Below are 17,995 nucleotides of genomic sequence, written 5' to 3'. Positions count from 1 at the left end.
AAATGCTAATAGTGCTCATCCCCCTAATTTAATTAGGAGTATTCCATATGGCGAACTTTTACGCGCCAAACGAATTTGTAGCACCAATGACAGTTACCAACAGGAATGCAGGATAATGTGCCAACGACTTGCAGAAAGAGGGTATAGTGATAAAATTATCAGGACAGCAAGGGAGAAGGTGGAATGTAGAACTCGATCGGATCTTCTCTATCCTATGTACATGATAAATGATAATGATCAAAAAATGAAATTTATCACAACTTTTTCAAGCCAATCATTCAGGTTGAGACCAATTTTGAGTAAAAGTTGGCACATTCTGCAGACTGATCCTCATCTGATGAATTTTGTTTATGACTCACCATCGATCACCTTCCGTAGAGGGAGATCTATACGTGACAATTTAAGTCACAATATGGTGGTTAGTTTAAACAATGGGATGCAGAATGGTTCTTCTGTGCCAGGATTCTACTGTTGTCAGCAATGTAAGGCTTGTAGACATAGTGTCAACTGCTCGGATGTCATTTGGGGCAATGGACACAATAAGTACAGGATTTTGGGTCATTACAATTGCAATACTGAGTTCTGCATGTATCGTCTGAAATGTCCGTGCAACAAGTTATATGTTGGAAGTACCATACATAAGGCAAAAAAAGAGAATCCTTGAACACATTAGAGCCATACGCAACAATGATCGGAGTTATCCGGTAGCAAGACATTTCCAAGAAGAGCATCAGGGTAATGAAAAACTACTTAGTTATTTGGTGTGTGATCATGTTAAACCTGATATTCGGGGGTGATAGACAAAAAAAAAAAAAAACTTTAAGAACCTTGGAATCTAAATATATTATCAGATTTATGACTCTCTCACCCTGGAGGACTAAACTCCAGTGAGGAGATGAGTAGTGATCTTGGATAAAAATTCTGGGTATTAATTTAGGTGTGTTAATGGCAATATGATTGTGTATTTAATCATACATGTATGGTGGTTTTGCACAGGGCTTTTGATTATGGAGTGGGGATTTATTGGGCACATTAAAACATAGACTCTAATGCAGTGGAATGTGGACGGGTAGAAGTATATTTATGCTATATGTAAATAATAAGATGCTTGTGTAATTTGTTGGTATGTGAGGGGTACTATGAAATACTATATAATATAGATCTATCCCAGTAGGAATCAAGTATGTCATCTATGTTAATTAACAGGTGTATTATGATTTTTGGGTTGTTAATGAGTGCCATATAATTTGTTTAAACAAAAATATCAGGCATATGAACAAATGGTTTAACAGATTTAATAGGGTTTATGTGATTTAAGATTAAGATATAGAGTATATACTATAATACTAGTCCAACATGGCCGCTGGCTTTGTGAGTAGTTTGTTTTGATTTGGGTGATTTGTCTGTTTTTAGTTTTGTTGTACTTTGGTATTTAAATGGTTAATGTGCTCACTTACCCCATCCATGAATAAGGCAACGGCTGAAACGCGTTGGGAGGAGGACTTTGTGTGACAGTAAAACTTTTATATAATTGACTGGAAGTGTCCTGACCTTTCTTGTGGTCACAAGAAATTGTTTGAATTATTTAATGGAAATTCCTGAATCCATGGTCGTACCGCCACAATCTTGAGCCTCAGTATTTCGGGACTTTTTGGGGGGAGATATAGACACACACATACTTTAAGTCCTAAAAGTCTACCTTCACCATTGAATTGAGTTTTTAAATCACTATTAAAAATAGTAGTTGCACTATTTTTCTAGCAGGTCACATTCCGGAGATACAGTATTAGTACTTAGGACAGCTAGCCCTGCCACAGTGAAAAAAGGTTTTTGTGGCCGGTCACTATAGGGGCATGGAAATATTCATTTTCTACACGTCTCACATTTAAATACCATGTACCCGACCTTGGGGGCCATATGGGTAACTTGTTCATAAGTAAAAGGGATGCTTTGTGCTGTCAAAAAGGGTCATTTTGACAGGTCGGGTGCAGTTTTAAGACTACAGCAGTCAGACTACCATGTACTATGGACTTTTAGGTAAATTAACTATATCAATTAGGAATATCCAAATGTTTAAACCATGTTTAAAGGGGAAGAGCAGGCACTTCTCTTCCCTCTGGTTACCAGAGGTAAAGTGCATAGAGTTCTAAAGTCGGCAAACATATAGGATTCAGCATAGGGCGAGATATCTGTGGCAAACCAAGAAGAAAGGCTGGATTTCCTACAGGCATCTATGCCTGTGTGACTGCCATCTGCCAGTGGCCATCTAAAACTTGAAGCAGCTTCTTAAGGTGCCAGGTGAAGTGATACAAAATATATAGAAACACTACTTGAACACAATACGCCACTCTTTTAGCCTCTTTCTCTCGACATGAGACCATTTATTCCTGAGAGAAATTACAAAGCAACTTTGAGGTGCATAATCCAAAATGGGATATATTGCCACAGCACAGAATTACTTGCTGAAAGTACCCAATGGAGTGGAAGTCTTAATGAGTTTAAAAATTAGCAGATGTTTGGAAACTGAGGGACTATGCACTGCTGTGTGTGTGTTCCACAGATATCAAAAAGACCCTACTATGATGGCATATCCAAGGCTTCTGAACTTTGTTACCGAATACCACGGCCAAGGAAGAGGCTATTCTCAGTCTATGTTTAGTGAATGTTGTGGCTTCATTATGCTGATCAATCAAATATTTTAGGTTTTTCAGTAGTCAAGCACATGGGATATAATTCCTTACACAAGTGCATGTAGGCAGTTCATGAACTGAGGGGGCATAGTTCCCCTGAACTCAATGCAAGTAAGATGAAGTTGAAATTTTATGTCAAGAACGGAGGCTCCTATTATGCTGAATATAAATATGAAAATGCTATAACAATGATGACAAAACAGGCACCGTAATATAAGTATATATATAAGGAAAGAAAGAACGTGACTTATCTTGACTGCGAGCAGCAAGAAAGAGGGCTGGTCGCAGTCAAGCTTGGTTACACATACCATCCATGGTTTCTGATTGGTGTATTACTTATTACGTTTGTTCTCTCCCATTGGCTTCCGTGTTGTAAGCCTTTTGGGAGTTGTAGTTTTCTTGACTGCTGCTGTTTAAATTAAATCAAGTAAGAGAAGCATAATACTCGCCTCCGTGTCTTTAATAAAATTAAGACTTTCCGTCATAAACTACTAGGAAAATCTACATTCATCAGTAAAACCGTTGATTGCTGGGACAGCACTCAATAGTTAACTTGCACAGGACCTCCTCCTATCCCAGTTGCCTGTGTTAAGGAGTTGTAATTGATCAAGAGACCTTTGAACTCTGAAGAACTTTTGAACTCTGCAGTCAGCAACACCTGCGCCTCCGCATTTAATTGTTGCGAAAACTCTTGCAATTTTTTTAATCTAAAATGTCAGCATGCTTCACTTTTAGATGCTTGTATCCACTTTATACCAGACTGCTGTCATAGCTTGTGTCTAGGATTGCCTCGTTATCTGTTATAGTATGTTTATCAGATTTACATTTTTTTAATGTGAGCAATTACTAACTTAGAGAACTCTGACGTTGTGTAACATGCACAAAAAGAACTTCATTGGAAAGGTGCTGAAAACCCAGCACAATTCAAATGTCTTTCTCGCTCACACAAAATTAGATATGTTAAATGTAATTGCGCTCCCTAGGAGGCTCTCTCTCTACAGTTGGTAGAAAAAGCATGTAAACTGCTGCAGTGTTTAATCCCGCAAAAAGGGCTTCTTCTACTTGTGAAAAATAATGAAGTAAGCTGTTTGGATATTTGAATTGCCTAATAAAAATCAATGAAAAAAAGACAATGACAGCTGTCAGAAATCATGTTTAAGCTGTGAGACCATTACCTTGGCAAAGGGGGAAAAAAAAAAATCAGTGGATACCCAAACCCAATAATTTTGTCTGCAAGTTGATCAAATATTCTACTAGCACGCCTTCTGAAAGTACACTACATATTAAGTAGCCAAAGCAATTTTTGTTTGCATTTAATGGACATTCCGGCAGTTAAAAACAAAAAAACAACTTTTGGTAATGCAAGGCAAACAAATTCAATTAAAGTCCCAAAATGTTTTCCACTGTACATACAATCTGATATGGTCAAGTGATTACTCACAAAAAGATTTCTCTTAAGAGTTTATAGCCAATGCTTATGAGAAATCGTGCCCACCACCACCATTCTTTGTTCACCCCGTTTCTACCCCAATATCCTGTTGTATCTTCACCATAAACGTTAAAGAAAATAATTCCTATGAAAGCTGATTTAAAACAATGTTCAGAAAAGGAGACAAAACAATGTTCAGAAAAGGAGACAAAACAATGAGTATCGCAACCCGTGTAAACACAGATTTTACATCTGTTGGCTTGCTGTATCACATTATTAGCAAGTTACATTTTCATCCTTTTATACTACATAGTTTAGCTTCAAGTGACAGCACACAGAGGACACTTGCAAGCTATCCTGCCCAATACACACATTCAAAACCACTCAAGACTGCTTGCATTAGCTAACATGTTTGGTGTCTCAGACCTTGAAAGGATTACACACAACAAATGCACACTGTTTAGATCTCCTTGAATCGCATCAGATTACTCCAAAAATATCTCTGACCTTACAAAGCAAGGAGCACACAAAGATATACACCCAATATCAAAGAAGAAAAAAGGTACAGCCAAAGAAGGCTGAGATACTCCAAATAGAAATGCAACTCAGCTAACTGGCAGAGCCTCAGATCAATATGCCTACAAATCTCACTAGCAGAACGTTTAGCAGCATGCCTTCATTTCTTCAGAAAACTGCCGATAGGATTCCCAAAAGAAGATTTCAAACACATTGGACTGCTGAAACTAGTAAAAACAGAATTTTCCTATTCCAAGCTGCTAGTGCACCAAAGCAGTATTTGCTGTTATGTAGCTTGGAACGTGCATTTACACATCATGTTTAAGGAGATTTCTAGTACTCTGGTTCCTCATTAGTGGATAAGAGACCTTAGAGGATAGTCTTCCTTTCATGTGACCCATGTTTGTGCTTTCTTCAACAGTGCTGATCTTGGAATAATGATATTTATTTTCTGAACAAATGGCACAGCCTTCTATACAATAAGATTAATGTGAATTCAGCCTCCTATGCAACAAGATTAATGTGTTCCAAGAAGTCTAAATATAGATACTAGCTAAAACAGTAAAAAGAATCCATGTCCGCTATCGATACTTACTCATGTAACGGAAGGTCTCCTCGGCAAGGACAGGTGAAAGGCTACTGATGGCATGGTTCTTTTGAGAAGGTGACTGGATCCAGTCCTGGTGGTCATAAAGGAAAAGGGAATCCACACGCAACTTGTACTGGGGCAGCTCATCTTCCAGCAAGCTCACCAACTCCACCTCAGGAAGATTTTCATTAGCACACACGTCTGGACCAAGTAAGTGTAAAAAAAAAAAAAAAAGAATCACAAATCAATTCCACACACAGACTGCAGATGTAACCTGATGGGAGATAGGCACAAAGTCTTGATAATTAGTGGAGGTTAACAGGTCTCTAGGTGACATTATGCACTTGCACAATCTTGAATGTCATTAGTCAATTGATGTCACTTAGATCGGTCTAATTTGAAAGCGGGGAAAACAGCCCTTAATTTCTAGGCAATCTAATTTCCTGAATATGGAGACAGCGTGCCTGTAACTAACCCTGAATAAAGTTGAATTGACGATTGTGTTTGAGACTCACTTCATCCTAATGTGAGTGAGCATGAGATGCCATTAATAGTAGGTATTTGTTAACATCTGTGCTCTACGTGTGCAAAGTTAGTGTCCTCTTTGAAATCAGTGAGAATGTGTGCACTGCGGTAGCTGCAATGCTTGAGGCTGGGTTTTTGGTAGGCTATTTTAGGTGTCGGAGACCACGAGTTTGCCTCAGAAACATCTAAGACAAATGTTTATATTACTGGAGGGCCCTGCACACAAAGTTACTTCTAAGCTTGAGAAGTCTACAACTGGTGCTAACGCACTGCCTCGGATGATGAATACCCCCCTCCCCCACACACACACACACTTTCAGGACATACAGCATATGATTCAATCCACACAGGTCACCAATAGTCTTTGCTATTAAAGGCACAATGACGTAAATATATTTCATACTTTGTAGAAATTAGAGTCTCCAAATTCCTAGCCTGGATTGGTGCAAAGAGGCCTGGTGTCTAGAGTATTATATCCTTGAAGGGTGTGTGCTTCACTAACTAAAGATTACGACAACTGGCAGAGTGGTCACAGATTCTAGAGCAAGGCACTGCAGGCGTGACACTCACACTCAACATGAAACGCACACCCAGGCTCTTACTTTTCTGGTCTCACTGCAAGACGGGGTCATTTTCAATCTTTGCTGCCATTTGGTTTTAGTATACAGGTGCTTTACTGCCACTAAAGCAAAATGTAACAATACAGGAGGAGGCTCGCAGCGCAGACTGGTCAAAGCACAGTCTTCTGAAGTGAAGGGAAGGAGTGTTCACAGCAATGCATCTCATCGCATCACATCACATCTCTTCACGGCAAGCCTTAGTGAATGCATTGTCTCGTGCTTTCTGCGCATCGAGTCAATGGCATGTTGTAAAGGGGAGGCATTGCTGCCCAAGAAGGGCCACACATCACGGCTCACTTCTTGGGGATTCTTTAACACTTCCTTAACCCTACATCATCTGACAAACAGTGTGCACATCACGCGTGCATGTCTTTCACTGCTGTTATGGAACCAGCAGAAGGCCACCTGTCTTCCTTAGCAGCATTTTCCCAGAGGCATCCATCCACACTTTGGAAAACCACACAGCCTGTCCTCAAAGGGGTCGGAGGTCTAGTCTACACAAAGTTCCTGAATAGAGAGTCTCTCACTCTTCTACTCCAGTCTCTGGAGAAGTGATTTCCCTTTGATTTCCTGTTAAGGCAGAGTGTCCCTTTCTTCTGCTAACCCTCATCATCTCCTTCATCTTCACCTTCATCTTCACCTTCCCATCCCCTGTTGCATCCACATTGAGCAGCGGTATGCAGACTTGCAAGAAGGTCGGGAAAAGATGTCCTGTCCAGACACTTCACAGGATGCAGCCCACTCTTGCAATTACATTTTTATTCTCTCTCTCGCTCTCGCTCACGCTCTCTCTATTGACGGATATATTCAAGATTTTCAGCAATTGAAGATTGCAGGTTGTCACCACTGAGTGGCAGCAGTAGGAATAAGCAGTCGGTTAAAAGGACCTTTGATGTCTTAAAAGCAAAGTTTAATCAGCTCCCCTTCCTAAAGCTACCTTTTTACGCATCGCAAGGTGCCGTGAACACTATTTCTAACATGGTACATACTTATCTATCATGCAGGAAAACCCCTACTCATCAAATCACATACTTTTAGTCATATCACGCATAACAAGCTACGTGACTGTGCCACAAAAACAATTTTAAAGTGGGCCTTTAAGTCTTAAAAGCACATGCCAGAAGAAAGTTTCAGCAGCTTGCAACCTACATCAGGATACCTGCATCTCTTCCTAAATAATGGAAAAATAAACTGCAAGTATCAGAAACCAAATAATAGAACAGGGTGAGCTCACCACCGCTCAAATGGGCACATCTAACTGTGGTACACTTCACCATTTTTAGGGTCGAGCCTGCGGTGCTTGCGCATGTGTTTCGCTAAGCGAGACGCTTTAGTAATTAAAAAGGGCTCGGAGCCCTGTCCACGTCACTCAGTGTCTGTCATTGGCTTGTGCGCTTGCCTGTTAGAATCTACTTCATTTCATTAGTGGAAGGGATGCACATGTCATGGCTTTTCCGTGGATAGCCCTCCTCGAGCGCATCAACCAAGTACAGAAAACATGCGAGGCTCGCTGTTTTCTGTCCGGCTCGTGGACTACTTTTTCTCTATTTTCCCAGCGCGATCTCGCTTGGCAGAAGTTGAGCGCTTTACACAGTTAATTGCACTTTTTCGTGTTACGTACATAAATGCACTTTTGCCGATAGGTGAAAAGTCGGGTTAGGAGTTTACAACACTATCAGATCTAACATGAGCAAACGCGAGACCCGTTGCATTGCAAATGCTTGTTAATAACTGTCTTCACTTTGACTTGTACATGCTGCAGAAATCTCAAACCATCTCACGACATGCAGGGACGTTGAACATGGTTTTATCTGTATATTCATATATTTCTGTATGTGTAAAGGCTTCATAAAAGACACGGCACAGAAATTAATAGGTCAGAACAAACTACTCACAACTGCGTACGAGTTCTTGTTAACCTGCTGCTGCCTATACTGTACCTGCTGGGTTTGCAAGTAAAGCTTGCACTGCTGAGGTACATTTGTTCCCTTCTGTGTTTGTAAGCGCATCCTGCACAGATGCTGTATGTCTTGTCACTGCTGGGTTTGAAAGTGAAGCTTGTCCTGCTGATGTATGTTTTGTCCCTGCTGTGTTTGTGAGTGAAGCTTGCTCTGCTGCCGTCCGTACTGTACCTGCTGGGTTTGTAAGCAAAGCTTGCACTGCTGTTATCTGTACTTGTGGATTTGTAAGTAAAGTTTACAATGCTGCTGTATGTCCTCTCCCTGCTGGGTTTGTGAGTGAAGCTTGCTCGGATATCGCTTGTACTGTACCTGCTGGGTTTATAAGCGAAGTTTGCACTACTGATACCTGTACTCTACCTCGAGGATTTGTAAGTAAAGCTTGCAATGCTGCTGGATATGTTGTCCCTGCTGGGTTTCTAAATTGGTAGTGTAAGTGAAACTTCCACTACTGCTGTATGTTTTGTCCCTGCTGTGTTTGTAAGCAAAACTTGCACTGCTGCTATATGTCTTGGCCCTGCTGGGTTTGAAAGCGAAGCTTACACTGATGCTGTATGTGTTGTCCCTGCTGGGTTTGAAAGTGAAGCTTGCACTGCAGCTGTATGTTTTGCCCGTGCTGTGCTTGTAAGTGAAGCTTGCACTGCTGCATTATGTCTGGCCCTGTTGGGTTTGAAAGTGAAGCCTGCAATGTTGCTGCCTGTACTGTACCAGCTGGGTTTGTAAATGAAGCTTGCAATGTTGCTGCCTGTACTGTACCAGCTGGGTTTGTAAGTGAAGCTTGTGCTGCTGCTGTCTGTACTGTACCTGCTTGGATTTGTAAGTGAAGCTCACACACCTGCTACCTGTACTGCACCTACTGGCTTTGTAGTGAAGTTTGCACTGCTGCTGTATGTTTTGTTTTACAAAAAACACTTTTACGAAAAGGACAAAACGGTGATATTTGTTGCACCTCTCACAGTAGAATCCGGTTATAAAAGGTGTCTGGTCCAAGGAATTAGGGTTTATAAGTGGCTACAGGAAGTTGGTATACGGACTCCGTTGCAGTAATTGATTTCACAGGCCTGGAGGGTATAGTGGAGGCTCCAAGTGTTACGTGATCAACATTTAAAGAGATATCCCCTTATTAGCTGTTAAGTCGGTTCCAAGATTGTGAAGGATATCTGGGGAGCGATTGATTTCACCACTAATGAATGAAAGTGTATCGCCTTTGGATATGTGGGTTAATGGCGGCGGGGTGTGAATGAGAAATACGGTTCCACAATGAGAGGAGAATTCTAAAACTCCCTCTGGATATGGAGTGATTATTTATTTTAATAAGAATCTAAGTGTGGTATGGCTCTTCATGAATGCAGATTTGCTTTAATTGTGTTGGGAGACTATTCGATTGTCTGGAGGAAGGTGGTGAGAGATTGTGAAGACCACCGAAACGTGTTGACGAAATAGAAAGACTGGATCCGATGGGACTTGCCAATAATAGACTGGAAATTTACTGTATCAGTCAACTGGCATGCTGATACCATTTGTGGGACAATGACGGGCGACAGACTAGGGAGGGTGTCTTTTGTCTTGTCTCCCTGTGATTTCTGTGTTATTACTTGTGAGGTGTTTATGTGAGGGCCACTTGTTGGCTCAGTGTGTTAGTTTATATTACAACTGTGATAATTTTTGTGTATGGGATATTTATTTATTAAATAATTATTTTTATATTTTGGGTATTCCTTTATTATCACTGATCATTCCTGTTGGATGAATGCAGGGTAGAAGGATTGCTAATGTGGGAGGATTCTGAGAGTGTGAGTTTCTTTCCCAAGGGGAAATATTTGTATACATTTCCAAGGAATTAGGGAGTCAGTCCTACTTACCCTCCCGTAGGGCAACAAGGCCCAAACATCAATTTAAAAATATTGTGTCCCATCACCAATATGTACCCCTCATTTAGCATACATGTTTCTCAGTCTTGCTGGATAAAGTCAGCATGACATTAATTCCCACATCAAGAACATCAGTAAGTGGTTAAAGTCCTGATTCATTCACATGAAGTGAAAGACTCTTCCAACTGTTCATTTAAAATGTATCCTTTATTTATATTCTTCCCTGAAATTAATTAATTTGTCCCTTCCAAGTAGCCAATGCATTTTGTCTTCCCTTCAGGGACGACTTCAGGGCTTCACTAGGTCGAACTGAATCCCTCAATCGTCAATGTGGGATCCATCTCACAGTGCATTGTCCATCTTTATCTTATCCTTATAACAGTTGAACCAAATCGTTATTGTGATTCCACAACCCCTCTTCGGGTCCTGTGGGTCCGTTTCACCCACTTCTCGATCATCACAGTATCAAACAAGGCCGCAAAAAAAAAGAAAAAATAAAATAAAATTATGTTTTGTCCCTACTGAGTTTGTAAGGGAAGGCTCCTCTGCTGCTGCCTGTACTGTACAAGCTGGGTTTGAAAGTGAAGCTTGCTCTGCTACTGCCTGTATTGTACTAGTAGAGTTTGTTAGTGATGCCTGTACTGTGTGCCAGTTGGGTGTGTAGGTGAAGCATGCACTGCTGCTGCCTGTACTGTACTAGCTTGGGCCTGTATTGTACCTCCTGGGATTGCAAGTGAAAATTGCACTGCTGCTATAGGGTTTGTCCCTGACGGTGTATGTAACAAATGTGCAACTGCTGTCTATACTATATCTGTTCTTTGGGTGAGAGAAGTTTGCATTGCTGTCGCACACGTGGTACTCACTCCTTCCATATATCTCAAATTTCAGAAATCCCTGTCACTATACAAAAGCCAAACTCACTGGTGCTGTCACTCACTTCAGTGCTGGATACATCTGTTTAAACCCATGATGAAGAAACTTAACAGTTTGCATGTTCAATACCTTTAGGGCATACAACTCCGATTTACTGAGGTTGAAAACCCTTAAGGAATTCATACTTTTAATGTTTTTTTTTTTTTTTAGAAGTCTTCCTATCAAGGATGAAATCCAAAAGGCTGCTTTTTAAGTAGAAGTGTTAAGTTACTAAACATCCTGAGAAGGGACAGTTGTCTTAAGTGAATTCAACAGGGTTATCTGCCCACTCCCACTTACCAGAGATAACCTCTGAATCAAGGTGACTGAAACTCATGAGGTTAACGTCCCAACTTAGTTGTCTGGAAATGGCATCCCAGGATGGAGCTCCTGCTTTGGTCTTAAATGTGGTCTTAGGCTGCAGGCCAAGTTAGTGGCTGGCCAAGGAAACATGCATGGCTTTAGGCTGCGTTCTTCATTGGTAGAGCCATCCATGGAGGAGTTCGACTTCTCGGGGCTGTACACATCACAATCCTGTCAGGTGACCAAATGGAGTCAAACATTCGGGAGTGGTCATCATCGGAGCACGAGTGTCAGGATATGGTCCCCATTTGATGAAGCAGCACCTAGACACGAACAGAAAACACAGTCTACATGATCCATTCTAAGAAAGAAAAAAAAACAGTATTACAAAGTTGCAACATTCCTACGTATAGAAACTTTTGTTTTTACAGAGCTGGAAATCGCAGACTGTCGGGAGACACATAGACAGATAGACCAGTAAACTGCAGGTTGCTCTGCTTTCAGGCAGCCGTACCTGATTCCACTAGCTTGATCACGAGAACTGCTCAAGAGCAAGCAAAGGGCTTTGGGCAGTGATGCATGCAAGACACAGGAACACACACAAGTCATAAAGGCAAAAGCAAGCAAGCATCAACATGGAACAGGACTGTAGATAAGTCCTTTTGAGATCATTAAGGGATGCAACCAAGAGGAGCATGGATTACTGTATGGTATATGCCTCTTTATTTCATAAATGAGGATTTGTGTTCTACAGTGGCGACCGAAAAATGTGGAATAGCACACTGCTTTTATATGGTGCTCTGGAGAACAAGAATTATTTTTACCCATGTCAGTTGTGCTTACAGTAATGAAAATCTTTATTCTGTTAATTATAAATAGCAAGACAACCTCATGATTGATTATAACAAGCTCAAATTAAAACCCTCCCAAGTATAAAAGTTACAACTAAAATACAATGCTGGATAAAAAACAAGCTTATAAAACAGGTGGTCAAAGTATTACTAATTGTGATGCCAATCTGAATAAACCTGGCTGTCGCCAGGCAGACATAAGGGATGTTAAAGACTGAACACAGAAGATTAACTTTATGTATTGTCTGAAACTAGTGCACCTCAGAATTTGGACTAGGAAACGCCAAGTGAGAAACACATAGAATTTACAAAGGACCAAAAAGTGCATTCTAATCGTGGTGGAGCAATAACCACAGAGACATGCTGGTAAAGCCTTTTTATAAGAACTGGGCACAGGAAACGCAACCAAATGGTGTACTGTGTTCAGCCTCAATCTTGTCAGGAAATACCTGTGTTGACTATTCTGAACCCAGGTTAGGTAAGGTTGAATATTCAGGATTACTGTGATGTTCATGTGGTTTATCACAGTACTTTCGAAGTCTCCGCTTGATACCCAAGTGTGCTGCACAAGCCAATGAAAATCTGAGCTTAATGTAATTAGGCAGGGGAAAGATAAAACCTCCAGATTGGAAAACGGATTTGGCATTTTCAAGGTGCAGCCGAGATTCTTATGTAAGCCAACCAAGAAATCTTCACTGGATTCTTGGACCAGACTATATAAAATGGTTTGATCTCATGTCCAGATATATAGCCACAAAAGAAGGGGGGCGAAGCTTGCTGTAATGTGCTGTATAATATAAACCCATTTCAGAATAACAGGGAAGTAGAAGTGCCCTTAGGGACCACTAGCAGTCTTCTCAGAAAGCCGTTTTCCACCTTCTGGATAGCTGTGTAGTCCTGGGTGCCCCAAAGACCCGCACTGCAAGTGGTAAGTGAGAGGCATTTCGACTTGTGTACCACTAGCAGCTCTTTAATTAGTTTTTTGCCCAGTTCTTAAGAAAGATTTAACAGTACCTCTACACTTCTTGCAAAGGCAGCCACCTTGATGTGCCCTAGCATGCTCCAGCGGCAGACATCCTCAAATGAAACCCCCAAGTATGGAAAGGTGGGAGCAGAACTGATCTTGGTATTACTGACAAAATAAATCCTGGATTTATAATTTTTCGGACCATAAACCATAATGTGTCTTTGACTGGTTAATTGTTAGATTTAGATCGGTCATGAAAAGAGAAAATATATCCAGGACTTTCCGTAGCCCTATCAGGGTCTGGACTAAGAGCATTGCGTCATCTGCATAAAGAGCAGGTACTGGGCAGGTGCCGACAAGTGGTACATCAGTAGCAGATTTAGTTACAAATGTATCATGGTCATTAATTAATATATAAAGTAGATAAAAAAGGGGCAAGCACACAGCCCTGACGGACACCCCTGGATAGTATGAAAGGGATTGTCATCTCGCCATTGAGAAGGTAGCGGCGCTCGTCACAACTTCACTGTGCAGTTGCCAGAGGAAGTTAACAATATTAGCCTCAACCCTTAAACTGGACATAATGTCTCATAGTGTTGAGCTATTTACATGGTCGAAAGCTGAGCTCAGGTCAATGAATGTCTGAGGAAACAGGACTAAAAGTTTGGTTGGGGGCGGACGGAAATTGACAAAAGCGAAGGCAATTTCTTTTAAAACGTAAAAGTACTTTTTTGTGTGTGTATTTTTACTATTGTGACTTTTGGAAGTTGCATTGTGGATAGCCTCATATCTGTGCAAGGCACTCGCTGCTTGACAGCTGCCATTTGCTGTGTGGCAGTGAGCGGTCTAGTTTTTGTGTGGGCTCAAGTGGGGGAGACATAAAAGCAGCATGCTGGTTGAGACCGCGCGGCACCAGCTGAGGAAACACTACAAGATGGTTAGGGGTGGAGGAAAATTGACAAAAGCAATCGGAATTTGTTTTAAAACTTAGAAGCACTTTTTCCTGTGTATCTTTTACTATAGTTGCTTCTTACATTTGGGAGGTTGCATTGCAGATTTTTTCCTGATTTAATGTTTTTTTTTTTTTTAGCCTCTAATCTGTGCGAGACACTCACTGCTTGACACCCGGTCTAGTTTCTGTGCGGCCTGCTTTTGGGACTGTGCAGCGGGCGCACGCAGTGGAAACGCCGGTCGTGCACTGAATGAAAGCCCATCTGCATCCATTCCGCACACAGGGTCAGCCATGGTGCCAGTTTGGAAAGTGGAGGAAATGAGTCTCAAGATATAAGCTTACACACAACATTGAGACAACTGTCCACAGGTATGATCCCACTCTCCCCCGAGTATCAATGGAGTAACACTTTAGTGACAAATGTATCCCCATGTTAAATCTGAGGGTGAGGACATTAAATTGTGGAATAGTTAACACCCGCTCTTTGATTAAACACTTTGCAGAGTTTATGCTTCTCTTAGAAACCAACAGCTGGGTCATTCTTTTTATAACTGAGACTTGGATTCCCCCAGACTCAGAAGTGGATCTCAGTCTTATCTGTTCGATGGGTTTCAAAGCAGTACACCAACCAAGACAGGAGAGAAGAGGGGGCGGAGTGTCCATTATTTTTAAGGACACATGGGAGGTTAAGATCCTCCAACGGAGCAAATACAAGAGTGCAATGTTCTGGGCTTTACAACCAAAATAAAGAAAAATGCTATAGTATCAGGTCTTTGTTCTATAGGACTCCAGGCCCATTAAACAGTTTCCACAGCCCTTTATGCAAAGGGTCTCTAATCTCACCCTCTCCCATTCCAACCTTATTGTGCTGGGTGACTTGAATGTCTCGGCGGAAGATCAGTCCTGGGCATTGGAAAGGGAACTACTGCGAGGCCTTTGGTCTAGGACAATAAGTAGTAGGACCTACACATCGGGGGGGGGCACACTCGAGATTTGATATTTGCCTCTACTAACTTAGTCAGCTCTGTAACATCTATTCCGTTAAGCTCGTTGGACCATGCATTTATCTCTTTCATCATGGTGTGGCCTGACGTAGACTCAAGTGAGTTGAGATGGAAACAAAGGTCTTGTGGTTCAAGCTAAATAAGCTGAATAGTAGAAGGCTTCCTGACAGCCAGAGCTGCTACCGAGCAGAGATGACAGTGGACGAGAATTTTAATGCATTCATGAACATTTACAACAGGTCTTAGATGTAGCCATTCCTGAAAAAATTATGACTATGCGTGAGAGACCATCTGAACTCTGGTACACTCACGTTTTTACAGAAGAGAGAAGTCAATGTAGGAAGCTCAAACGACTATGGCACAGGGCATATCTAGAATCAGATACAATACAGCTAAAGTCTCCACTTAAGGGTTATAAAAGTGAAATCAGGAAAGTCAAAGCATCGAATAAATGAAAAAAGATTTTTAGTGTGGTTTGCAGCCTAGCTAAATCGCAATGTACAACTCAATCTTTCACGCCCTCTCAGGAACTATGTGATATGCTTTCAAACTATTTTTATGACAAAATCCAAGGCATTTTAGCTGATATTAGCATGACATCTAACAGCCTGGATTATTTGGTAGGAGTAGTGAAAGCGCATACGGCCCCTCCAGAAGAAATCAAAGCCAGGCTTGACAGAGTTGAACCCATACAAGAGAAGGTATTTAGGTGCCTAGCACAGTGTCTTCTCAGGGTCCTAATTGGACCCTCTATCCATGCATGTTTGGAAAGACAGGGAAGAGGAACTCTTCCCAGGACTGCTGGAAATTAGCAACCAATCTCTGGAGACTAGTCTAGTATCTGAGATATGAAAAAAGCTTTGGTAACTCGACTTCTGAAAAAATCTTCAGGTGGTTGGAAGGAAATGAGCAACTACCGCCCTATATCACTTCTTCCCTACCCCTCAAAGATAGTGGAAAAAGATACAAGTAGGAAATTGTTAGACTTCCCGGAGACTAATCATATCCTGGAGGCCGAACAAAATGGCTTCCGTCCAGCCCATGGAACCGAATCAGCATTGATAGGGACACTGAACGAACTGAGGATGACCGTGGATGGAGGTCAAATGGCTGTACTAATTTTGTTAGATATTTCCGCAGCCTTTGACACGGTCAATCAATAAAACGAAAACATTACCTTCTTTAGCTTCTGTATAGTTACTAACTAGGAGGAATAATTTCAGGCACTGGTTCGACTGTCCCAGGAGCAAGTCGAAACCTATACTGTAGGATGCGAGTGTCACAAGCCCCCACTTTAAGGAGTTTTAAAAGGATCCTACCCATTATTTTGGCTGCTGAATGGATCAGTGATATTGATGAATAGCACTTTCAGCCACTTTTGTTTTGTTTCGCTTTTAAAAATGGGTGCAATAATAGCATGGGACCACAAATGTGAGGGACCGGAAATGGCCAACACTGGTCAGAAGAGGAGCCCCTATGGTGATATTCTCCCTAAGTAAATATACTAGGACTCCATCAGGTCCCAGTGCATTGCCTCTGGGACACTTGTTAATAGTGGCCAGAATGGAGGGCGTGGCCTGGACAGCCAAGATGATGGATGCGCTCCTGTGAGCTCCCGCCTGGTACCGCCATAGAACCTGTGTCTTGGGTGCTGGCATGTCCAAATGAGTCAGCACGGGACTTAGTAAAAAACCCCTGACACTCCAGGAGGCAGCAGAGGATCATGAGACCTCATGATTGGAGGCGGAAAGGGACCAAGACTGCAACGCCGGAAGGTTACAAGACAGAAGATGGCGGCCTAAAGGTAAAACCTAGGCGCCTCAGGGATCAGATTGCCACAGAGAGACCTCCCCCGGCTGCCTATATGGTCCAGCTGAATCAGAGAAACACGCTGCGGCTGAAGGCAGGCTCTGCCTGAGCGCCCACCGGAGGAGGAGGAGCAGAGTTGGACGGCACTCTGGAATGGGGCTTGCTAACTGCGGAGGGCGAATACATCACCCCCAATTCAATTCTGTGTTTAAGTTGGGCATAGGTGACAGATGCTTCTTCAAGGTCCGAGAAATAGCGTGAAAATGTTGGGGGTGAATGTTCTGCTATTCCTTTGTGTTTTTCTTGGCTATTTGCTTTGTTTTGTTGCTCACTGTTGCTAGACATAGTCCACCCCTCACTTGTTCATGAGCTCTACTCCGCACCACAGCCTGCACAGGCTCTGCTGGTTCTTCTCCATTGGCAAATGATGATGTACTGGGCAAACTCTATACAGTTATCATGGGGGCGCCCACTATGTCATGACATGGAACATTTATGGGCTAGCAGACCGGATTAAAATGGGAGCCAATCTACAATTCGTATATAGGCATAACACTGCTATCCTAATGCTCCAGGAAACCCATCTACAGGAACACAACTGTCCGTTCCTGGCCTGCAGGGGTTACAAGAGGTTACCATGCAGGATATTCGAGGTTCATGGAGCGGGATTGGGGGGGGTGGGGTGAACATCCTCTCACACAAGACATTACCCCCAGTAGTAATTAAAGTCACAAGGGATAGTCAAGGCAAATATGTAATCCTCAAAGGCCATATGGAAGGAACCCCTAATAATTTAATCAGTGTATATGTTCCACCGGCCACACACCAGTCTACCCTACTGACCCTTAGGGAGCTAATAAATGCCTTGCCCCATGGGGAAACAGTAGAGGGAGGGGATTTTAGTAATGTCATGGAACCGCAGGACTGGCTCTTACTACAGTCCAAATTATGCAGCAGGGTTGAGTAAGTAACGTGGCAAAAGAAGACAAATGGTGAGGC

The 17,995-nt window shown here is 42.0% G+C and overlaps 1 protein-coding gene across 4 annotated transcripts in view; it reads right to left on the bottom strand.

The window, feature by feature from the left end:
* TRAK2 (trafficking kinesin protein 2) overlaps window positions 1-17,995 on the bottom strand; it is a 286,386-nt gene that overhangs the window by 187,995 nt on the left and 80,396 nt on the right. For 2 of the 4 annotated variants that reach the window (XM_069226062.1, XM_069226064.1), the window contains exons 2-3: window positions 11,411-11,736; window positions 5,231-5,425 (exon numbers count right to left, since the gene is read on the bottom strand). In XM_069226062.1, the coding sequence (XP_069082163.1) occupies window positions 5,231-5,425; window positions 11,411-11,447 (232 nt within the window). In that variant the 5' untranslated portion in view covers window positions 11,448-11,736. Of the gene's footprint in view, window positions 1-5,230; window positions 5,426-11,410; window positions 11,775-17,995 lie in introns of all 4 variants that reach the window. The other 2 variants (XM_069226063.1, XM_069226065.1) reach the window with 1 other exon arrangement.

The sequence above is a fragment of the Pleurodeles waltl genome, chromosome 3_1, assembly GCF_031143425.1.
Source record: "Pleurodeles waltl isolate 20211129_DDA chromosome 3_1, aPleWal1.hap1.20221129, whole genome shotgun sequence".
Classification (NCBI taxonomy): Eukaryota; Metazoa; Chordata; class Amphibia; order Caudata; family Salamandridae; genus Pleurodeles; species Pleurodeles waltl.
This window is presented reverse-complemented; position numbering and strand designations above follow the sequence as displayed.